This window comes from Balaenoptera musculus, chromosome 15, assembly GCF_009873245.2.
Source record: "Balaenoptera musculus isolate JJ_BM4_2016_0621 chromosome 15, mBalMus1.pri.v3, whole genome shotgun sequence".
Lineage (NCBI taxonomy): Eukaryota > Metazoa > Chordata > Mammalia > Artiodactyla > Balaenopteridae > Balaenoptera > Balaenoptera musculus.
Window position 1 is genome coordinate 35,674,703 of NC_045799.1, and position 25,949 is coordinate 35,700,651.

Sequence of the window (25,949 nt, forward strand, 5' to 3'; positions counted from 1 at the left end):
TTGAGTTAGACGTCAATTCTTTAGTAATCAAAAGTTTGAAATATTTTTTCCAAGGATGAAAATCATTTTTTACTTGATTTTGCAGTTTATAATATCTGATGTTTGACTTTAAGATCTTTACAGGAACTCCTTTTTATATGCAACAAAGTACAATTTAAGAAAGTATTTATTATATGGCTTCAATGATGACTGATATGCAAGGAAATTAGCTCTCACTTATCATGTGACTTTCAAAATGTGCATTATCATTTTACAAAGAAGCAAACCAAAGCTTTGAGGTCAAATGACTTACCTAAGATCTCATACAAAGATGCTCTTCAAGAAAGCACAGTTTTTAACTTTCAGTCAACTAGTTAATATGTTTTAATCAATAAACACATAAGAAAATAAGTAGGAAAGTTTAATATTACATTATCATTTTTTCTGTGGCACCTTACATTTTTACTAGTTCTTCAGATGTGCCCAAGCATTAATTAAATTGACCACAAACTCAGTTTCATTTATCAGAGAAAGACACTTCCATACTGCCTATATTTGATATAAAATCATGGGAATAAGATACATACAGAAAATCCATATATAATAGCATAAATATACATATACTATCTGATATAAGAAATATATTTTAAAGTAGGTGTTAAACAAATAAACAATACACAAAATTGACCTATGCTAATGTTTAGTTTTTATATACATTTGGTATAATTTTGACATAAAAGGTAATCTTAAATTAATGAAAAATTTTCAATGTGGCTAAAAGCCTAATGGCTAAAGCTGAGCGTAAGTGAGCTGACTGATGGCATAGCAGCTGGAAGTGTGAAGTGAAAACCCAGAAGAGCTGACCAACAGTGATGCTCTGTTGGCCCCCTGTCATGAGGACGTTACCCACATTCCACGCCGGAATTTCTGTTTCTGTGGATGTATGTATTGGTTATAAATAATCAGAAGGTTCCTGTGCAGTCTAAGGCCAAATGTTCACATGTTTGGGTTTCACAGAGTTGGAATCTTGCTGCAGAAGATACTATTCTCAAGGGAGTTAGGTTTATTTTTACAATTTAAAATCACACACTGAAAAATGCTGTGGCCCCAAGTCAGCAAATGTTTCTTCCTTACCATGTTGTTTGCACTGTAGGCCTAACTGTGCTTAACACAGGGCTACACAATGACTCCTGCCTCTTCCAAACAAAAGGGTCACGAATGTCCGTTTGAAGACTCATGTCTCTTAGAGTTATTTTTTTTTTTTTTTTAGTTTTTTTTTTATTTATTTATTTTTTTAGAGTTATTTTGTTTATAATTTAAACTCTTTAGAAGAAAGGCGTTGAGTAAAATTAGCATGAAAAATGAAATAGTTTTTGGTGCCTTAGGTAACAGGCTGCAGACCTCTAGATTCAGCAGCTTTGTCTGTAAAAGAAGGCCAAATTATGCTTAAACTGCCAAACTGAAAGAAAAGAGTTAAGTTTGTTCATATGTTTATTCTTCTGTGAAGAGCAGGTGTTCATGAGAATTTGTTAAGCAATTGAATTAATATAACATCATAATATTAGCAGATGTTTCAAGCTACGTTTCGTTTTTATCAGCAGTTCTTCCTCTTAAATTTTTATACAGTGTGGTATAAAAAAGCTTCCCTGCTTTGTTGCAATTAAGATGAAACTAAAACTTTTAGTATTTGATCAGTACTCCATGAGTTAAAAGTTTAATAGTTGAACTCAAAATTAATAATAGCAGAACAATTTGTTTTTAAGCAAAACAAATAGAAGTTCAGGTATAGCAAGCATATTTGCTCCAAATAGACCTAAGCTAACAACGATTTGCATACTAGAAATAACCCTATTGTATTTTTAATATTGTTTTATTTTAAAATATTTATGCAAGTGAATTATACGGTGTCATTATTATCAACAACAAGAAGCACCCAGAGTGTGCTAGAGAGAGCACTGGACTTGGAAACTTGCAACCTGTAGTATTAGGTGGAACTCCTTCAGTTGAAAAATGACAAACTTAACTCAGACTGAAGCACAGAAAGGAATTGACAGGTACATATAAGCAAAAAGTGAGGGTGTTAATGACTTCAGGCATGACTACATCCAGGGGCTCAAATGATGTCATCAAGACCTGTCATCTCCCATCATGTTCTCTGCACTGGCTGTAATTCTTGGGCAGACTCTCCTGAAGTGACAAGAAAGCCAGCAGCAGCTCCAGGCCTACCAATCTCATAGTTCCATCGAAATACCAGAAACCAGAACATGGCTTAAGCCACCCAGGACCACTCCTGAACTAGGATCATTGTGGCCTGGAGGATGGAATGTACCAATTGGACAGACTTTGGTCACATGACTCTCCCTCGAGCCAAAAAGGAGTCAGCTACCTGAACCATGTGGACTGACAGTGGGAGAGGGGTGGTTCCCTGAAATTCACCTGGGGTGTGTACCTAGAAAAAGGAGGACTAGTCACCAGGCAGATAAAAACAGCAGATCCCACTAAAACTGGTCACAAATCAACAATTCATCATCTCTGTTTACCTTACCTTAGGAAGCCATTTAATCTCTTTGACCAGTTCCACCTCCTAGTTTTCTGATCTTTGAAAATATTCTGAGAGAATTTCTGGGAGAATTAAGTAAGTTGCTTATGATAAGAAGGTTGCATGTATTAATTGTTGCCTATTGAACCCTTGTTGATCTGAACTAATGAAAAATGAGAATTGGCATTTTTGCCAAATTATTTATGAGTCTGGAAGTGAGATTCAGAGCACTGGGCAGAGGCATTTCTGAATGCTGCTGTCTCTTGGCTAACAGGCTTATTTTACTTATTGCAATTAATAAAAAATTAGACTCATTTGGTGATGAAACCTGAAAAAATATGGTGAGTCATATCTGTGCACAAATGTTCATTTCTGACTCGATCAATATTTTATCTAGATTTTTATTAAAATGGAATTATAATTATAGTTTAAAATGTAAAGATTTACACTGGAATCTTACTATTTACTTTATCACTTAATTTTCCTAATAGAGTTTTTAAAATCGTTATTTTCCCAACACCATTTCCCTCTACTAGGTAGAAGTTATAAAAAATAATGATTATTTTTATTACTGTGTATTATGCATTCTTGAGACATCAAACATGCCGTAATTAAGGAAAGAGACTAGCACTGTGTTATGGTTAAGCCAGTTAACCTCAGGCAAGTGACTTGACTTGCTTGAACTTCAGGTTCCTTATCTGTAAAATGGGATGATACCAGTTCTAGCAAACATCAGTGCTGATCCTGTATCCCTTGGCATACATGGTTCCAACACAGTCAACAGCATCTTCTGCAAATCTCTGAGACTTTCTCTCAGCCCAACCACAGCAAGCCTACAAGTGCCCAGGACTTCATGGCCCCAGGAGTAATTTTCACTCAGGTGGTAGTACCTCTCTTCCTTGCCTCTTGTGTGGGACATTTCTGATATATGTTCTTCACATTCTCCCAGAGTTCCCATGTATGATTGAGCCCCAGTTTCCCACAACTGCAACCTGCTTGATAAGGTTCCCTTTATTTGCTGGCTTTTCTTCCCTTCACTTTTCTCCACTCCCCTACTGTTAGTTCCTGGGTTATCTCCCAAATAAGCTGCTTGCACTCAAATGCTTATCTCAAAGCCTACTTTTAGAAGAACCAAAACTAAAACAAGCACTTCTCCATAAATGGCCTTAACAGAATCTAAAGTGAAAGATGGGTAAGGTCAGAGTAGCCGAGCATTGAGAGAAAAAAAAAAAAAAAAAAAAATGGAAGGGCTGTGCCCATGGATCATCCCTTCCAACATGTCACATGTTGTCTTAGCTGTTACCATTCCTGAAGTCCTGGCTGGTAGCCTCAAAATCACGGGATCTCCTGTCTACAAGGGACTTAGCCATTTAGCCCCAACTCTCAGGTCATAGAAGAGGCAGCTAAGTGACAATGTTGAGAGTAGGACTGTATTTTCTGTGTCCCAGTTCTTTGCACCACTCCAGACTCCCACGTGGAGCCCTCCATTAGGCCTTGCTCAAAAAATGCAATGTCAGCTATTTAGAAGTTAGCAATTTGCATCCATAGCAGTGGTTTTCAGACTGTCCTTGACATAGCATCCTTTTATTTGTGTTTGTTTCATCTCACAGTGTCTCACTGGATTGGTCAATGTGTAGGAAGAACCTTTAGAAGCACTATTTTGGTTGAATGAGTGGAGCCTGCATTGTAGCTGGTGATGGCTGCCCTACTCCTGTTTATTCTCCTGCTCTATCCCATTCTCTGCAGGCACTTCTGCCCAAACCCCAGGAGATTCGAGATGCTCAGTTTAAAAACCACACATCTGAAGGAGATATTCACTGGCCTAATGATCTGCCTCACCATTAAGATGGCATCCGTTTAAATATTTTTATATAGATGACCTGTGTAGCAATAAAAGAAATAAAAGAACAGAAATGAGTGAACAGAGGCAACTCAAATGAGATAGATTTTCTTCCCAAGAGACAAAGACAGATGAAAGCTGTATGATGTAGCCAGTTCTTTTCATATCTTAAGTTACTACACTAAGGAAGCTGCCAAAAAGCCACTCTAGTATTTTATTGATTACAATCCCATTTAAATCCCACCTATTGACTTGCTAGCCTCTGTGGAAGGTCATAGAAGAATGACATTAGCATCTGTGAGTATATTCCAGGCTCCTCTTAACTCTGTGTTTTGTTTATTCATAGACTTCTCTGAAGTATTTGAGACTGACAAAAATGAAAAAAATATTATTTTCAAGATAGCCATTATGTCACTGTTCATCAGTTGGCTTGATAACTTCCTTGAATTTCCTTTCTTGATTGCATTTCCTCCTTTCCCAGGAGGGAGGAACTGGGCTTGAGGAAAGCAAATGCCTGGCGCAGGAGTCCTGGTTATTTTCTCTTGCATCCTTTCTTTCTGTGACCTCAGTGTCCACTCAGAATTACAGATCTAGCCAGAAAGCCACAACCGTGTCCATTCAAAGCTGAAATGGCTTTTGTTCAGAAAACAACCAGTCAGGAAAAAAAAAAAGAAGAAAAAAATATATATATAGTAAAAGGATAAAACAAATGCAAGTTTTAAAGAGGTGCAGGAGTGAACTTGGTAGCATAATCCACCCCAGTCTGTTGAGTGTTTTTAAAACCTCTCTCCCTCATCAGACTATACCTTCCCAAGATGCCTTGCCGTTGTGGGTGAGAACTATTGGGACAAAGCAAATAATGGCTATTTTCTCCTAGAGGTAACCTCCCATCAGAACAAAGCATTAATAATCACTGACTGTTACACCTTTTCCCTTGCCAGCAGGGGTCAGGGAACAGGCTATGGCTCAGTTAGAAGGAATGGCTTAGCAGCTTGCACTGTGCTGCAGAAAAGCCAGGAAGCCACAGGCATTGGACCCCAACATCTGCTTTTCCCAGAGCTGAGTTTTGTTGATAGTTGATTTTACACCAAATAAGCGGGAAGGAAGCTGATTGAATGCAGAGAGAATCAACTCCATGGAAAACATACGGTGACCACAAGGAAGCCAGATGAGGTGAGGGGTAGACTGTCTAACCTAACACTTCACAGAAAAGCTGAAAAATGCACCGTGGCAATGGGTGAAATGTCAGGAAGCTGAGAATGACCAATAATTTCATTCATTCATTATAGAGATTCTAGGAGCCCTGTCTGAACCACTGCAGTCTGTAGGACTCCAGTTGCAAAAGCAGAATTACCTGCATAGTAGGGATGGCGCCATTTTAAGAGGAAGACTTAACTGAGGATGTTTGAAAAACTTAAATTTCTCACCTAACACCCTACCTTACGTGTAGAAAAGGAGTCCAAAATGCTTCTTATTAATGTTGTTACTGTTACCTAAAAACTGGGTTAGCCTCTTGGTGGGTATTGAGCCAATAGACACAGCCAAGCCAAAGATCGGGAGAAGGAAGGATTATTACTTGCAGCAAATAAGGAGAACACCGGGGATCTTTTCCAAAGCAGTGTCTCCCCTAACAGCAAAATTGGGGAAGTTTTAAGCTAAGGGTACTTGCATATTGATGAAGGGGCTAGAGCACATGAGAATTCAGCATAAAGTTGAGGCAAAAGTCGAGAGAGTCCAAGCTTTAATTGACTGAAGTCAGGAGGGTCAACATCATCATCCCATCTTCCACCTGGGAGGGGGCCTTAGTTCCTGCAGAACTCAAAGATACATTATTATTATGTATATCCCTTGAGGAGGAACTAGGACTCTGATTTATCATTGCACTACCCTTTGACTGCCATTTCTTTGTTCCTGCATTCCTTTGTTCCCTTAATACCCTTGATTCCTGAGACCTGTTCAAGGGTAAGCATTGTGGCCAGGCTTAGATCACTAAATGGCTTAGACCAAAATGGGTTCTCTTATGTCAAGAAAGCCATGCCTGGGGCTTCCCTGGTGGCGCAGTGGTTGGGAATCTGCCTGCCAATGCAGGGGACACGGGTTCGAGCCCTGGTCTGGGAAGATCCCACATGCTGTGGAGCAACTAGGCCCGTGAGCCACGGTTACTGAGCCTGAGCGTCTGGAGCTTGTGCTCCGCAACAAGAGAGGCGGCGATAATGAGAGGCCCGCGCACCACGATGAAGAGTGGCCCCCACTTGCCGCAACTAGAGAAAGCCCTCGCACAGAAACGAAGACCCAACACAGCCATAAATAAATAAATAAATAAATAAATAAATAAATAAATAAACCCAAAGTTTAAAAAAAAAAAAAAAAAGCCATGCCTGGTTCTCCTTCTCCTCCAGGGACTCCCCCTAATCTATCTGCTTACACTACTTGCCTTTGTTTAGGTTCCCCCAACAGTGACCCTGGGAGAAGAATCCAAATATAAAGAGTTTATTTGAAAGGTGATCCCAGGTAGCACCAGTAAGGCAATTTAGGAAGTAAGAATGAGGAACGGTAGGCAACCATTAAATGTTGCATCATCTCTCAGTCCTGGGCAAAACTAATGTCCATCTTACCCAAGGAACATGACATTCTCGTTAAGGATCTAGAACATTTTGCTTTCCTTTGTGTTATGGTCAAGAACCATTGTGAAGGGTCTCCTCTCATGGAACAATGTGATGGTGCACTAATAAAATGCGACAGACTTGTTCCCTACCCTCTGAGAACCTCTAGCCCTAAATCATCAATCAGCTGTTACATAAATCTAGTGAAAAAGACTCCAAGCCCATGTTTAAGAGAGTAGGGTACCAATCTGGATTCTGTTTTTATCTAGCCATGTCAACTTAAAAGGACTGTTTAATCTCACTGGGTCAAAGTTTATCTGTCCTGTTAAATAATAAAATGCTGTCTTACCTACCAAACAGAACAGTGTGATGTAAATAAATTGCAGATGTGAGAATACTTTGAAAAAGGGAAAGTGCTAAATCAAAGTTAGGTGCTATTATTAAAAACTTTCACACAAAACCACATTAACAAGTTCAGCTGAATACAGGGAGAACTACAGGGGCACAAAAAGCCATGACAGCTGGGTCGTGGGGTTGATCTGCAAAGGCTTTTGAGAAGAGCACATATTCATTTAGTGGAGATTATTACACGATATCTTGGACTTGTATTTGTACATAGTTATGGTAATTGAACAGTTTTGCAATCAAGATGGAATAAGAATGCATGACACTTTTCAGCCTAAGATAAAATAATAATGCCTGAGAACATGTATAGAATATACTAACTCCAGGATTGAAAAGAAATGGATAAAATAGGCAAAGAAACCAGCAAACTTTGTACACTATACAAAAACACAGTTAATTGGCAAATGTAATAGGAAAGTCTGTGCCCAAGCAAAGAGAATTGAAAAGGGAACATTTTATAGATTATTTCTGTAAGCAGGCAAATAGATTTTGGTGAGCCATGGGATATTAGAGCCATCTGCACTTGCTTTCTCTGAGCTGGTCTAGCAGAGCTCACATAAGGGTCAAAGCACCAGGAATAAATGTGAGCCAAGGACATACCTTCTCAGAGCTGTGCTTGCAAGTGATTTTAGGAGGTGCTAAGCCATTGGACCAGTAGCTTTCCAACATGCCCTGGTATCATTACATTAGGACTGAGGATTGAATGGTGATGAATGGATTCTCAAACACCTAATCCCAGTGACATCCAAACATGTGGGTGCCAGATCCTGCCTAATTGGCATTTGGCTCAACAAAGTGAGGCTGGTGGCCATGCTAGCTGGCAGACACATTGTTCAGTTTGCCCATCCTAACTATTTGATGATTCTGTAAGGATTTATAGGCCATCTGTCTTCCAAGGCATAATTTGTCAAGATTCCTCTGTGTTTCCAGGCTTTGAAACATGTTATTTGCATGTGTTTGGCTATCCCTTTTAAAAGGTAACCTGCATATTTTTTATTTTTTTATTTTTTGCAAAACCCACAAAACAATGTCACATTTTCTGTTTAGCATTTCTGTTGTCCTCACATTGGCATGACACATTTTTTTTTGTTGTATTTTATTTTTCTTCCTACAAGTTAGACTCATGGATTGGAGAATAAAAATGTTAGAGGGTGCCTTTGAATTACTTGTGGAGATTAGAATGTAAATTGAGTCTGGAAAAAAATTTTAGATCTTGATAGACAAATCCAAATCAAAGAGCTAATGCTCACGCCTCTGCTAGATGGGTCATTTGTCCTGCCGGAGCCCAGCTTCTTTTAACAAAAAGATTAAAGTCACATGTTTTAAAGAGATAAGTAAATCATGGGAAAAAGCTCTTCCTTGGTCTCATTCAGGGCTATTTTTAGGACTAATCCACATTGCCTCAATTGAAGCCAACGGCTACAGAGGCAGGATCCTCTCCTTTTCATCATCCTTGTTCCTCATCCAGGCCAGTGCTGGGAAAGTTATGTGAATACACACCATCAGTCGCACTCACCACCATCTGCCTTCCCGTTGCCCTGGCACCACCTCCAGATCCAGCTCTCACACTGAGTACCCCTGTGACCTTAGACAAGTTGCTTACTTCTCTAAGCCTCAGTTTGCTCATCTGAAAATGGGAAGTAAAAAGTACCTCTCTTATAGGATTTCTGTGCCTGCCACATGGTCAATGCACAGGTAATGCTAGCTCTTCCTGTTAGGATAATGATGATGGTGATGATGATGATGATGATGATTTACCTTCTCCTAGTACTAGATTATGTGCTGTACAGCAGGATAGCATAGTAGTTAATGGCATGGAACACAAAGCCTGACTTTGGGTTCAAATCCCATTTTATTCACTTGTAAGCCATGTGATCTTGGGCAAGCTACCTGAGTTTCTCATTCATAAAATAAGCATAAAAATAGTATCCACTTCATAGAGTCATTATGAGGATGGAATGAGTTAATATTTGCATATAGTAAATAGTATATAAAGGTTTATAAAATAATATATGGGAGATAGACTAAATTCATGAAGCTCTTCAAAGGCTGGCTCTCTCTTCCTTTACCATCCTGCTTGCACATATGTAAATATACTTCCTTTCAAGTCAGAATCCATTCTTTTTTTTTAAAGTACTATGTTTGTAGACACAGCCAGCCACATTTTCTTTCTTTGACTCTCCACAGCATTATTTTTCACTTTAGCACTTCGTCCCTGTTACCTTACATCTGCTTTTACGACGAACTAGGTAGCAGTTCCATGTTGGTGCTTTGATGCCATGATGAGGTCATTTCCAAGGTAACCATCCCAGTAAAAAACACACACTGAACAGGAAAGAGCCTGACTTTCAAAACTTTCTAGTCACCTTAGTAATGTGCCATGAATTCTATTTAGAGATTAGCTTGCGACCATGCCCTGCCGTCCTTTTCCCTTTCCTGGTCACAGAGCCCATGTAAAGTGTCATGTGAGAGTCTGGTGCTGAGGACTTGCCATCAGGCTCCTCATCTGTGCGATGAGGAGCGTCAGCTTTTTTACATAACCTTATTGAAAGTCACTTTCATAAGCTTCTAGGTAGAAGGTGAGGGCTATGGATTTATTTCAAATAAACTTCTTACTTGTGAATTTCAAAAGAAATTCTAGCATTGCTGAGCAAAGATGTTAGAAGGAGAAAGTATTGACAGGGCAGGTAACTTGTCATGTCAGTGTCATGAAGGACAATCAGCTCTTTCATTGCTTAAGGATTGATTTGCTCTGTTGTGAATTATCCTAGTCCCCTATTTCTATTTTGATGGCTTTAGACATTTAATGCTGTCTGATTAGTGCTTCTGCCAGGGGCTAGGCAGAGGAAGAGAGTAAAGATAAAACTCTCCTGCTGTTCCAGCCACTGGGGAACACAAGGGCTTGGAACTTTCTAGAGCATCTCCTGGAAAGGAGCCACAGGCTTCTCTCTTCAGGACTTGGGACTTCCCCTAGGCTTGGGGACAAGGAAACCTTGGTAGAAGAGTGCCCTCAGAACCAAGCCGAAATGGTACTCTTAAGTTCTCCCTTCTCTTCCATCCCTCCATTCCCTGAGACAAAATTAGAATGCTGTGTTGCTGCCTGTATTGGAGAAGAGTGAGAGGGTCTTGGAAAGTATAAGGGAGGAAATATCTTGTCTGTTAAATACTCCCACCTGATAAATACCTGGGAGCTCAGGCTGCCTCTGTGACTCTGACTACATTCTACCTGGGAAAAGACACAGCAAGGAAAACTTGACTGACAAATTATCCATATAGTGCCATCTATGGTGAGATATTAGTCACTGCATACTTCTCACCAAAAAGATATGAATGAAAGACAACCAAGGAGATCCACGATAAGTCCCTGACCAGGCAAAGCAGGTCTATAGCAGAAGACCTTCAGTTTCTCCCATCTGATTCATTTTACCTAAAAATAGTAGGATCAAAAGGATAAAGCATGTGAAATCTGATTTTTTTCAACTTAATCAACAAAATTCTGCAGTCTGGTATAGTAGAGAAATCATGGATCATCAGGATAAATAGAATGAATAGTCTAGACATATTCAACTAATTAAACTCTCTCTTGAAATCACACTAAAATTGCATTGTACTTTTTTAAGGCATAATCTGGCAAGGGTGGAGATAATAGGGTAAGAGACAATAATTACATAATTTTGGCAACTACCTATAGGTTTACAGCTATAATGCATCTCAGAAAACTGATCATAGGTTTAGAGTTACAGCCTAAAATAAGGAGGGTTGATTGACAGCTGTTTAAGGAATAGTCAGAACTCCCACCTGGGAGAAAACTAAAGGTTTACCTTCTGGAGACAAGAAAGCAGAGGGTCTGAGGATAACACAATCCCAGGTGAAGGCAGGGCTACCATTTGAAAGCAAAGAGATAAAGTGATCATAAACATTCTGCCCCTTACCCCATTTGGCTCTGGAAGGCTGGCATCCAGGCCTTTATTTTCCTGGCAAGTGATTAAACAGATCTTCTCTCAGGACTTGATGGGCTCAAGAAGGAAGAACTAAAGGTACTGACATTAGGGGTTACTCCAAAGAGACAAAGACTGATCCCTCTACAATGATGCCTTATTAACTCTTATACTTTGCAGGTTCATATCAGATATACAGATGCTTTGAAAAGTCCAATCAGCTTTTTAGTCCACTCATTTGAAATATGAACAGACAATTAAAAATCACTAGACATATGAGGAAAACTTACTTAAAAAGTAGAAGTAAGCAAGAATAAAAGTAACCTTAGGGAAAACAATGACTATGTAGTTAGAAGAAAACTTTAAATATACATATATCATTAATATCCTTAGAAAGATAATAGAACATGTTGAACCACTGAAAAAAGAACAATGCTATTTTTTAAGGAAATGTCAGAGAACACAAACTGGCTCTTAGACATTAAATAGAGGGTAGCAGAAACAAAACACTCAAAGAAAAGTTGGAAATCAGGTGTGGAAAGCTCCCAGAGATTAGAGCAAACAAATAAAATGAAAAGTTGGAGGGAGAATGTATGAAAATGTAAAATTTGATCAAATAATATTCCAGAAGACAGAGAACAGAAATTAGTATAGAGATAATTTATGAAAATGTTCCAAATAGAAGAATAATAGCTTTCAGACTACAAGGGTTCCAAGAGTGTCCAGCACAGGGGATAAAAATAAACCTATACCAATGCACATCACTGTGAAGTTTCCAGAAACTGGAACTGAATAAGATGCTAGAAATTTCCAAAGAGACAAAATAAAAAAAAAAAAAACAGGCCACATATGCTTTTAGGATGATGAAATAGTAATTCTTCAAATCTCTTAACAGCCCACTAGAAGCTAAAAGACAATGAAGCAAATTTTCTCACAAAAATCTAAAAGAAAATTTTCTTAACGTACAATATTGTACCCAGATAAACTAGCAATAAAGTATACAAATGTCATAAAGCCATTTTTAGACATACAAGCCTCAAAAAATTTAACACTCAGGAACCCTTTCTCAGGAAGCTACTGACAAATGTACTCCCACTAAAATGAAAAGCTAACTATGAAGGAGGAAGACGTGGTTTACAAAAAATAAAAGAGGTTCAACAAAGAATAGAAGTAAAAAAAAATGTTAATTGATTAATCTAAATTGGAGTAGGTCATAAGACTCTAGGAAAGGCTTCATCAGGAAAATGAAACTGGGAGAACACTTGTGCCTGAACATATTGCAAAGAGGTTTAGATAACTGTGTCTTCTTCCTGGAGAGACTTAAGCTGAAACATCTTTTCTTAGATGCCTGGAACAGGAGGGCAAGCTGGAAAGTTCTGTTGGAAGTAGGTTTCAAGAAGTCAATTTATAAAAGGGGTCAGGACCTAAGAAAATGGGAGAACCAGTCCACAAAGCTCTTTAGACTATTCCATTCTCTTCTCCAGAGCTCCCTTTTCTGGACACAGATCCTCCTCTTCTTAATTGTTCCCAAGACCTGGGACTTCCTTTGTGGTCCAGTGGTAAAGATCTGCCTTCCAATGCAGGGGACGTGGGTTTGATCCCTGATTGGGGAACTAAGATCCCACATGCCACGGGGCAACTAAGTCCACGCGCCACAACTACTGAGCTCGCGTGCCTCAACTAGAGAGGAGCCCCCGCACGACAGCGAAGAGCCCGTGCACCATAACAAAAGATCCCGCATGCCTCAACGAAGATCCCACATGCTGCAACTAAGACCCGACACAGCCAAAAATATAAAAATAAATAAATTAATTGTTCCCAAGGACCATGCGATGGTCCCAGGTTTAAAGAAGGTAAGGGAGTAGCTTGTTCCCCAGTATATATTCAAAGGTCTTGGCATGCACTTGTAAGCATGAAATGCATCCAGCTGAATGTCCCTGGATATACCGCAAGACTTAAAAGCATCCCTGGAAGGTCTCATTTTGTCACAACAAAATTTCAAATTTCTGTCTTCCTGACATTTTCAAGAGGACACCATTGGAGCCTCAGTCATCATCTACCCCACGGGAAGGAGAGAGGCAGAAGGAGGCAGAGGTACAGTTCCTGGCCATGGTATATGTGTACAGCCACCTGACATTTGAGCGTTTCTTTGCAGCAAAGATATTGCTGAAGAATGACAAGCCATATAAATGGCCATTGGAGACCATCATTTTGTCATGCCACTTTCCTCTCGTATCCCTTTGAAGATGGTTCCTCCCCATTGAAGTCAGATCTTTTCACAATTGATCACCAGCCTTCCTTTTTCAATATACACCAGAACTTCTTTTGAATGAAAAAGCTTCATAGAGCAGTGTTTTCTCCATTCCTTGAGACTTATATTTTTCCTACTTTGGCTCTAAGTGGTTCAAACAATATAAATGCTTATAAAGATCTTTAGGTGTCATTATATGAGTGGCATGTCCACTTGGAAGCATATCAATCTTTTATTAAGAAAGTATAGAAGGGACTTTATTTTTAGCCTTTGTCATCTGGCATTATCCTTCTGAACTTAACTTTTCTTCCTGTTGTTTTTATTCCAGAAAATCATCACATTGCTTTTAATTGTGGTTTGATGTCTCATAATCTCATTCTAATATGGGACATTTTGTTTCAATTTAGCTGGTAATCATCCAGAGTGTATTAAACCACTTGAATTCATAGAACTTTAGAGCTGAAAGAGACATAAGAGCCCATCTAGTTTTCTCATCCTATGGTTGAAGAGTTTGTCGTTGATCAATTACTGCTGGCAGGAATGGAAGCCACATTTCTTGTACTGTTACTAATTTGACTGATTTGTTTAGAAAAACAGTGTTTTTCCCATCTTAGTTCTCAAGGCTTTTCATTTTTCTATGTGCCTCAGCGGACCTGAAAAAAATCGTAAGCAGTTTTGCAAAAACAGTGACTGGTTGGTGGAAAAGTACTGATGCATTTAAGTCAACAGCAACAACAGTATTCCAGCTGTAGGTTATATGCAACAAAGGAAAATCCTCTAACGGTCTGTTTTCATCCAAAAGCCTTTACTGGTCAGAACTATATTTTTAGGCTAATTCATTGTGCCAAAAACATCTACATTTTTGCAAATGAACTCTTGACCCCTCAGCTGATGCCTTGCAACTTATAAACCTCCAACTCCTGATCTTTACTTTTTCATTGGCTTTTCTTGACTTTGACGTATATCTGCCTAGTCATTTGATGTATCAAAAGTCTTGCACATTTGCTCCTTTAGTTAACAAGGCAAGCTTTGAGGTTGAAAAGTTGCTCTGCCTACTTGCAGTCTACAATCATATTCTGAACTGTCCTCCAAACTCATATATTGTTTCTATTCAAAGTTAGGTAAATTCCTCAGCTGGTGATTTTTAAATTATTTGATATAATTAATTGTGAATAATGCTTACAAACACTGATTCACCTAACTCTTGTTTTTACTAATTTTAATCTATGCTAAAAACTGTTAAAATCTTCGACTCCTAGGAAACAGTAAAGGTAGAGAAGGTAACCCAAAGATTATGTTAATTGACCTATAGGACTTCAAGCAGGTTTATATTCAATTTAGCAATATTTTAATAGGTTTGGGGTATTTTTGGGGGGGGAGGTTGCTGACACACATATATGTATGTATCAATATCCCATAGCCTTCTTTGAAATGGGTTTGTCATCGTCCTGATTTTCTCATTAATGAATTAAATAAAACTTTTACACATGTTCTTTGGCATGTTGCAGAGCATAACTTAATTATAATATCCTCGTTTGAGAAAAACAAATATATACCTTGCATACCCCCACTTTTCTGTCATGCATCCATGACCGACATCAAAATTATTCACAAGCATGGTTCAGAATCTTTCTCAACACAAGTGCCCAGAAGGCACTGGAGGCAATATAATGGAAATCCATGCTAAAGTTAAAATTAATTTGTCATCCATGCCATATTGACATATGTTTTGTTTTGACTGCTTTTAAAAGTTGCTGATCACACCAAGGGATATTTATTCCCAAGATACCACACACAAACACAGCCTCCACCAGCACCATAAAGATGGTATGTCTTGGTCACACCATATTGTATTGCTGTCATTTGCATGCCTTTAGAAGGAGCGTATACTTGTGAGTTTTCCTTGGAGTACACTTTATTCCAGGAGTCACATTACTTTCTTTTGTTGGCCCCTAAAGCCACTTGCATTTATTGTCTGTCCTTTGAGGAACAGCTGTGGTTAGAAATTGAGATGTATGAAACTGTCATTTGCATAGGTTAAAAACACCAAATATTAATAATTTCATATGATTTGACCTAATCAGATAAAAGAATCAAAATTATGCCATCTTTGGTGATCTCCCAGTTTCAAAACCATTTATTTTCTCTTTTGAATCACTAATTGTCAAAAGTAAGTGCTGATTTTACAGCTACAGTGCACAGAGAATCGTGGTAGATTCCAAGGATGACAAAGATAGAAACACACATCCTGCTCTGGAGGAGCGCGTGCCTGCTGTTCAAGGGGTGAATGGTCTTATTTTCTATTAGATTATGAGCTATTTGAAGGCGTACTCTGTGCTTTGCTCTGCTTTATTTTTCTGCGTATTCATCACATTGCAGGCGTTCAATAAATGTTTGTTAAGTGAGTGGAAGGTAAAGAGATGGGAGAAGGAAGGGAAAGAGGAAGGGAGGAATAGACACTCGTTTGAGAAGAAGGTGACAAGATGGCAATAAATCAGAGTAAAATGATTATTGTCCACAATGCAGACGAAGGATCACCCCAAACCTCAAACAGAAGACTGAAGGTCACTTAACAAAAAAGTAAATAAAGTAACACCCATTTTTCTATTTTAAAAAGTGCCAGCTCTCGAGTGCCAAAGCATGGAAATACCCAGGACCCGGGACCCCAGTAACACTGATGCTCGAGAGGACTGGCCACCCTGGCTTCTAAAGCTTAATTTAAACATCCCAGATCTTCATCTTTTGTATACCTGCTCTATGATTTTCGTTCCTACTAATGAAAGGAACGAAAAGGAAGAGTGTGAAGAAATTAGATTTTTTTAAAAAATACTTTATCTCTAAATGTTTCATGCTCCAAAATATTGTTGAAAGCTATCTATTGAGATAACTTTGGCCCTAAGAGGCACTGACTTTGGTTTGTTTCCAAAAATTGAAACTGGTCTGAAAGGGTACATGCATTCCACCATAAATGAATTTCAAAGGAAGGCTTCAAAGGCAATAACCAAAGTGTTCTCATCAATGACAGTGTGATTGGAACGATCACCTTGGTAGGTGATGGTTATTTGGAGGTATAAATTATGGCATCTATAAGATTTTTCTTTTTGTAAGATACAGCTCCACTCGTCAAAAGCCAATAACCAAACATCTTTTTATTTATTTATTCCTGGAAAATATTAAAGGTGGTTTAGCTATAATGTTTCCAGAATTATGGGACATACTCATCAGTTATTTTGCAAAACTTATTAAATGTAAAAAGATTTACACTGTGGGGAAACAGTCAGTACTAGCTTTTCCATTTGCAGATGACACATCTCTTACCATTCAAGAATAAACAATGTTCAAATCAATAAAAATTAGAATTATTAGATATCATGTTTTTACCTATGAGTTTGGCGTAGGGGTGAAGAGAAGGCAAACCACTGGTGAAAGAGTAAATTGCTAGAACTTTAACAGAAAGCAAATTGGTTATGTGTAGTAAAAGCTTTAAAAATATGCATAGTATTTGAACCAGCAATTCTATTTCTGGAAATTCATTCTCAGGAAATAATTAAAAGTTTGTACAGAGATTCAACTACCAGAGTATTCCATACAATGTCATTTATCCTAGTGAAAAATGGGAGACAACTCCAAAGATAATGGAATATTACTTAGTCATGTGATGTCTATATATTTTATAATATATAAAACATAAATATTATATAATTATATGACCATGTTCATAATATACTGTTCAGTTAATATAAACAAAAGTTTCTAAATCATATACAGATATATAGGATTGCAGCTTCATAAAAGAATTACACACACACACGCATACACACTTTTCTTTTTCTGGAAGCATATACAACAAGATTTTAATAGTAATTGTCTCTGAAGGAAGAGTTAGGCATGTTCAGAAAAGTTTTACTTTTCCTCTCTGCTCGTCGCATTTCCTAATTTTTCTTCCATAAACATATACCACTTTTATATTAATACAAAACTTTTTCAATGAGGAAAAAAAATTACTGCCCTCTAACATTTACTAGTAAGATCTTTACTGCTCACAAATGCACTGGTGATTGTGTTTGTTTTGTTTGTTTGTTTGTTTGTGGCTTTGATTGTTAAGGTTGAAGAAACAAACTGTGATGATGAACCAAAATCATGAAGATGGCCCTTTCTATGTATTATATAAAATTCACTTTAATCAAGAATTATCTCAGTATTTAGTATTAGTCACCTCAGAAAGGTTACAACAAAAGAAAAATTCTAAATACAATCTCAATAAACTAAATAAAGTGTGAGTCATATTTCTTTCATTTGAAGTAAAGTCATTCTAAATAAGAAATTTAAAGACCTTCTTTTTTATGAGCATTCAAATTTGTATTCCTCAGTATGGTCATCTTTATTTTCTGTTTCAGAGAAAAAAGATCATTATTTGAAAACATTTTCACTTTATTTTAAATAATAAAACCACTTGTGAATAACTCTTTTGATTATAAAACTAACATATTTTCATGATAGAACATTGGGAAGTGCACTCCTAATTCTAACACCTAGAGATAAGCACTAATAACATTTTGGTGTCCATACACAAAGTTGATAAGCATTCTTATATTTAAAAACAGGAAATCAGTGTTCAGGTATTTAACTCCTCTGAAAGTCTGCGATACTCATGTAACTACATTTTCCTCTATTATTTCTGGCATTTGGAGATGAATGTAGTGAAATAGCATGATCCTAGACTACTGTTTATCCATATTAAATTGCAATTGGGGCTACTGTCTTCCATCTTGGATGCTACCAGAGTTTTCTGGAAAACAAAAAAAGTTAAAGCAACATGATGCCAGAAACCCATGAAAATAATACATTCACATTTTTCTTAACTCTTCATTTCCTCCAGGACAGATATCAGTGGATGGATTTATGCGCTATCTGAGTGGAGAAGAAAATGGAGTCGTTCCACCTGAGAAACTGGATTTGAATGAAGATATGTCTCAGCCACTTTCTCACTATTTCATTAATTCCTCACACAACACCTACCTCACAGGTATGAGTTCATAGTTCTTTGACAATTATTTTAGCCAATCTCACCAAATGTCACCAACCTCTGTTTACTGTTGTTCAGAAGTGGAGGCATATTTCCTTTCACTTCCTGTGAAAAGCCTCTGAGAACTGGGGTTCCATGACCAGAGGCTCCGCCCACAAGCAACAATATAATTTCTTCACAGCTCTTCCTAAATTTTCAAGTCATCTAAAATGTATTCATGTCTGGTATCTTCAGACCAATGGAATTTTTGCATAACTGAATTCTTTCTGCAATAGACTTCAAGCCACTTATAAAGCCACCTAGTTCTCTGGACTGTTTTCATCTACAGGAAAGTTCTGCCCTAAATAACTTCCACTCAAGGCAAATTAATAATTTTGCTCAGGTGGACAGGGCTTTAGACATAAACAAATTTCTTTGTGAGTGACAACTTATATATACTTTGTTGTAAATATTATAATAAAGGAGTGTGTTTCCTAACTTGACCCTAAATTGAGCATTGCCATGGTTTTTAGTAGATTGTTAAATAGAAAAAATATTAAAACATATATATAATATATATTATCTCAACATAGTTTAGAATAAAAATTTTAATAAATACCAATTTCAATAAACTAAAAATGTTTTTATAATCAAAATACATTTCTTGCAGAATACTCTCTGATTACCAGCCTTAGAAAGACTTTGTAAAAAAAAAAAAAAAAACCTACTGGTTAATAAAAAAGGACTTTTCAAAACCTTATCACTTTCTTTTTTTTATATATATATAAATGTATTTATTTATTTTTTGGCTGCATTGTGTCTTCGTTGCTGTGCGCGGGCTTTCTCTAGTTGTGTTGAGCGGGGGCTACTCTTTGTTGTGGTGCGCTGGCTTCTCATTGCAGTGGCTTCTCTTGCTGTGGAGCACAGGCTCTAGGCATGCGGGCTTCAGTAGTTGTGGCTCGCGGGCTCTAGCGCGCAGGCTCAGTAGCTGTGGCACACGGGCTTAGTTGCTCCGCGGCATGTGGGATCTTCCCCGATCAGGGCTCGAACCTGTGTCTCCTGCATTGGCAGGCGGATTCTTAACCACTGCGCCACCAGGGAAGTCCCCTTATCACTTTCTTGCTTCATACAGTCCATCACCCAAATGAATATAAGATTGCCAGACCTCAAGACCCACAGTGCAACCAAAGTCTGCGGTCTCATTTGGTATCTGTAAGTTATAGGTACTTGCCGTGCCTTGGGGGAGGTTTTGATGTGCTTGTGGCTCATTGCCTAGGGGTGTGTGGTTTGTGTGGCAGGATAGACCAGCGATGCCATGCACATAATGGCAGGGAGGTCCAGGCACTAGGTATTCATGAGAGTGTTCAAGAGAATTTCACAGGGTTCAGCCATCTGGCAAATAAGCAGTTCTGCCTTCTGAATTCCTTAAGGGGATCCATTCCTCTAGGCACAAATGTATGTTGCGCTAGCGTCGAATCCAGCGTTAGCCTGGTATCCCACACTTGGTGAAAAATAGCTTAGACTATAAATGACTCTTGGACAGAGATAGCAATGTGGCCCCTGGACAGCTAGAATGAGCTATTGCAGGATGATTCCATATCATCTGAGACATCTTGTCAGAATCATACACTCTGAGTTCTACAGGCAGTTGAACTGCAACTTGCGTGTTCTTCATGAAAATCAGACTGTTCTCATGTTACTTGCGGCCTGTTTTGTTTCAACTACATACCTACTAAGAGAGATTCATGCTATAAAACTAATTAGATTCGTGTTTGGCTCATCCTAAACCCTATTCTTATCATCTCTTGCTGCATAACTGATCACACCAAAACACAAGGACATAAAACAGCCACCATTTTATTTTGACCATATTCTATATGTCAGGAATTCAGACAGGACACAGAGCAGATGGCTTGTTTCTGTTCCCTGGTGTCTTGGGCTACAGATGGGAAGTGAATGCCTGGGGTGACACAAAAGGCTTGGTTGTTGGAATCATCTGGAGGTTTCACCACCAACATGTCTGGACCTGGGCTAGTGACCCAACAGCTGGGCTCAGTTAAGACTGCTGACCTAATTGCCTAAAATTGGCCTCCCCATGTGGCTTGGGCTTCCTCACAGCATGGCAGCCCCAGGGTAGGTAGACTTCTTACATGGCAGCTTATAGCTGCAAAAACAAGTGTCCCCAAAAAACATGGAGGAAGCTTAATTGCCCTTTTGCACTTAGCCTCTGAAGTTCCATACTGTCACTTCTTTCTTTATTTGTCAAAAATGTCACAAACCTACCCAGCTTCAAGGTAGGGGACATGGACCACAGCTCTCAATGGGAGGAATGTCAGAATATTCTTAGCCCTGTTTTATTATTTTTTATAAATTTATTTATTTATTTGTTTGTCTTTATTTTTGGCTGCATTGGGTCTTTGTTGCTGCGCACGGGCTTTCTCTAGTTGCGGCGAGCGGAGGCTACTCTTCGTTGCGGTGCGCGGGCTCCTCACTGTAGTGGCTTCTCTTGTTGCGGAGCACAGGCTCTAGGAATGCAGGCTTCAGTAGTTGTGGTGCGTGGGCTCAGTAGTTGTGGCTTGCAGGCTCTAGAGCACAGGCTCAGTAGTTGTGGTGCACAGGCTTAGTTGCTCTGTGGCATGTGGGATCTTCCTAGACCAGGGCTCAAACCCGTGTCCCTTGCATCGGCAGGCAGATTCTTAACCAATGCGCCACCAGGGAAGCCCCTTAGCCCTGTTTTAAAATTACTACAGGTTTCATAGCTTCAAGAAGAGAGTGTCCACTTAACCCACTTTCTTGGATTCAGTTTCTTAGACTTATTACAAAAATTTTGCAGCTCCCACTCAAATTGCTAAGCATTTGTAAAGGATTTTTTTCCTTCCCAGAGGTCCTTAATCTTATTCAGTATCATTGATGTATCTGGCAGTCTGGTGAAGCCTATGGACCCTTCTAAGAATGTTAAACGCATAAAATAATGTACATAGAATTAAAGAGGAAAAAGTTCCATTGAAATATTTTGATCAAATATTGAAAAACAAATTTGGATAAAATTGTATATATTTTATTAACACAATTTTTAAAAATTGTATAAATAATACGTGTGATATTTGCAACAATTGGAATATGATATGAAAATATCTGTGATTTCTACTGGTGACAAAGTCACTGTCCTGCTAGTACTACAGTGATTTGTGGCCTACATTCATAATTGAAGAGAATGTTAAATTGCACATAGTGATTTGAGTTAAAGATGTAATCGTTTTTCTCATCCAAGTTTGAGGAGGTCTATAGAACCTCAAGTAAAAGTCTAGATCTTTGACTTGATAGTATCCTAAGAAATACAACTTTAAAGACTTTGACACATGATTGAATCTTGCATTTATCTTGTACTTGGGACCCCAAAATGCTTAGAAATACTTAAACATATGTTCGGTTAAATTTTGGACATTGCATATTGTTTTATCTATCTGGAAGTCACACTATGCAATAATTTTACAAATAGTCTTTTTTAAGTCCAAAAATGAACATATTTATATCCGTTAGTATCTGTATTATTTGCCATATAACAAATCAGGCAATGATACCAAAATGACTGAATGACAAGACTGATTGGGTATATATACGTTCTATTCTTTTTACCCTCTTCCAGAGTATATTAATTTTTCCCTTTTGGCATATCATTATGGACAAAGTTTTCAGAGTTTACATAGCTTCACTCAACCACAGCCACTATTCTCCTTTTCATGTTCAAATCGTCTCAGCTTTGGTCAGTGGAAACATTTTTTAGGCTGGCTTCTCTCTCCTCTTGACATGACCCATTGATCTTTGAAAAATGTCCTTGTTTTCTGGCACATAAAGATCTTCCAGGCTCATCTTTCTGCACCACGCATGGAATCAGACTTTTCCCCCAATGATCCCTTGTTCCTTTTAGTGTGAAAAATATGCATATGGGTAACAGCAATTTGAACCCTGTGCTATGGAATGTTGTTTCTGTACCATTTCAGTGAACAAAGCAAGAAAAGATACATTTTTCTTCTTGTTAAGGCACAAGAATTCACATAAAGATTTCTACTCCTATCTTCCAATTTAAATTCTTGATTCTATAGCTGTGCTTCTTATATCAATCTTGATACCTAGCAAATTATACATAATTATTCATTTGCTTTACTGACAACACAATAATAGCTCCAAGAAAATTGTTCAATATCAACACAAACAATAGAACTACAAAATACTGTTCAATTTTTCTCAGCAGTTCTTTTTGTTTTTTAACTGCATTTTACTAAGGATTTTTAGTCCAATTAATTTCTTCCAGGGTCACTCATTTGCCCTCCCTCTGATTAACTTGGTCAGCACAAATATGGTAGAGAATTTGGCTCCATTGTGTCAGTTGGGTTTGGGGTGTTACCATATTAATGGCCAATAGTTTTCAGAAAGTAGAGCTTTCAGCTACTATAAAAGAGAAGGGTCCACTCTACTTTTTGCTGAAGAAAGAACTCAAAGAGCTGTCTCCAAATTTCTGTACAATGATTTCATATTACCACCATCTGATATACATGATTTCTGACCAAGTAAACCAACTCTCTCCCCAATTTTTAAATTTCTAGTAGTATTAGAATTCACATCTTTCTAAATATTTAATTTTTAATGCTATGTTACCTATGTTAGACCATGTTCTGATCTTTAAGGTTTTTTTTTAAACTTATCTTCCTCACGTTTCTGAGCCATGTATTTTCATACCAGGGTTTGCATTATGTAAATCTCCATTCTTACAATATTACCTTGTCCCAATACCAGTCAAAATCTCTTATTTTTCTGCAGAGGAACTAACAAGAATTCCATATAATTAATTTTAAAAATTACATATAAATTCTAATATAGGTTCTTGAGGTTTTGCCTAAAATCCTCTTCTAACAGGTAAAATTTGGTTTTACTTCATATGATATTATTAGTGTCCTTGTTTTAATTATAGAGAGTCAGAACTCTTATCTCTCAGAGACCTTTGGGTAAACATTTATAATATAGAAATTCAAACTTCCCAAAGCCTATTAAGAATGTTATAAAATAAAATTATAACCAAGGTATAACCTGATAAAATCCAGTTAAATGTTAAAATCAATACCTAGAAAATGAGTTAGATTTTATATGTTACAAGCAGTTCCAGAACAAGTAGAAATATTTTCTACAGAAACATTATTTCATGGAAGGGGTATGTGGTGGAAAAAGAAAAGTTTTCCTATTCAAATGAGTTTTTAAAATGCTAGATTCAAACAAAGGTTGGCATCTACTGCAGTATGTTTCAAATATAGGAAAAAAAAGCTTACAGATTCACTTACACTAAGGTTATGATCAACCCTCCTCCCCCAGCCATGACCATGCTAGGTACTTCCTTGGAACATTTTAAGAACAAGTATTCCTGAGAAATGCCAGTCTAAATTCAAATGAGGAGAACTTCAATATTTGGAATGTTTTCTTTTGAGCATTCAAAGGGACCATAAAGATTAAATATACAGTATAAAAACCAATCAATTTAACAATGCATTATTATTGTTATGTCTATTTCTCTGCTCATTATTGCCCCTTTGTTAACTATCAAGACACCCAGAAGGAAAAATAAAATCCAATCACTGAGAGAAATACATGCACAGAATGAGTTGATGTTTAATTACGATGGTCATTTTCTAGGGTTTTGGATAGACTTGGCAGTACACCAGGTAGTGATTATGGTTTAAGTTATTGTTTTTCCTTGAGGAATCTATCCTTATGACTCAAAACAAGATTCTCTCAAGACTGAACTGTGTGCATTCATTTCAATTACACTTTTTCAACTCTTCATAAATCTTTCCATACTCTAAACCATTTGGGAGATAATGGCTCCATATACTCAGGAAAAGCAAAGTGGCATATCTCTGAATAATTAACATTTTTATTCAGCTTGGGAAGTAAAACATTAGATTGGAGGTTTTAGTTATCCCTCTGATGAATTAAACTATCTGATTATTCAATTCCTCTCCTAAGGTGTATGTTCTTGGCTGCAGAAAAGTTCAAAAAATGGTATAGTTTTATCCTTTAAGGTATAGTTTTTCCCTTGCCAATCCACTACCAACTCAAGCTTAGTGTCACTCCCTCCCTTTACATCTCTCCTACTCATTTAGTCCTTAGCATATGCAACTTTTTATAATTTATTTTTGGCTTAAAGCACACACAGACCTATGAAAGTTGGGTGGTAGAATGGAAAGAAGTTGAGCTTAGCAAATAAACAGACCAAGTTTCAATTTGCCTTTCAGTAAATTAAGTCTTCTAAGCCTTAATTTCTTCATGCGAAAATGAAAGTAAATTGAAACAGCCAGGGTATTTTGGGCTATGCATAAGAGGATACTATTACTTAATGGCTTAAACATTAAGAAATTTACTACCTCACGTAGCAAGAAGTCCAGAAACAGAGTGGTTGAGGGTTGATTAAATCAGGAATTAATTGATGCCATCAGAGACCCAGATGCTTTCTATCTTTTTGCTCCTCTTATGGTTTCTTTTCCTTCTTTTTTTTTTAATATTTATTTATTTATTTTAGCTGTGCTGGGTCTTAGTTGCAGTATGCGGGATTTTCTTTGCAGCATGTGCAATCTTTACTTGTGGCACATGGGATCTTTTAGTTGCAGCATGTGGACTTCTTAGTTGCGGCATGCAGACTTCTTAGTTGCGGCATGCATGCGGGATCTAGTTCCCCGACCAAGGATCAAACCCAGGCCCCCTGCAAGGGAGCATGGAGTTTTACCCACTGGACCACCTGGGAAGTCCCATCCTCTTATTGTTTCAAGATGACTGTGCACCCTGAGCATTGCCTCCATAAGAAATAAGCTCCACATGTGTCCCAGGGAACATCCGCATCTTGTGGCCCTTTGTATGAGTGAGGTTTTCCCCAACCCACCCAGCAGACTTTCCTTTACACCCTATTAGATGTAGCCCAGAGTTACACCATACAGCAATGCCCTACAATAAGCACTAACATGGACCACAGAACCACTGTGACTGGCTGAGAAGAATTAAGATTTATCCCAGGGCTGGAGAGGGGACCCTGAAGCATATCAGAACCTAAATAGATTATTCTGTTGACAAGGAAAAAGAGAAAGAAATGACAGCCAGAAGTGTAATAGTGCAGTGAGGGTGTAAACTCCCTGGCACACAAGAGCTTTCTCCTTTGTTTGTACTTGCCTCTTTACCTAAATGGTAAGGTAAGGAAGATGTCTTGTGTCATTTTTGTATCCAAAGCAACCAGTATTTTGCCTCCCACAGAGAATATTTGAGAATATGCATACACCCTAGGGATGAGGCTCCTGTAATCAGTAAGGCATATGCTTAAAGTTCTTTTCTCACTTGCCTAAGCCATCCCAT

General features: G+C 37.9%; 1 protein-coding gene across 4 annotated transcripts in view; it reads left to right on the plus strand.

Moving 5' to 3' along the window:
* The window catches only part of PLCB1 (phospholipase C beta 1), a 700,435-nt gene that overhangs the window by 513,252 nt on the left and 161,234 nt on the right, over nucleotides 1-25,949 (plus strand). For all 4 annotated transcript variants that reach the window (XM_036826676.1, XM_036826677.1, XM_036826678.1 and 1 more), the window contains one exon: nucleotides 18,435-18,581. In XM_036826676.1, coding sequence (XP_036682571.1) covers nucleotides 18,435-18,581 — 147 coding nt within the window. The remainder of the gene's footprint in view (nucleotides 1-18,434; nucleotides 18,582-25,949) is intronic.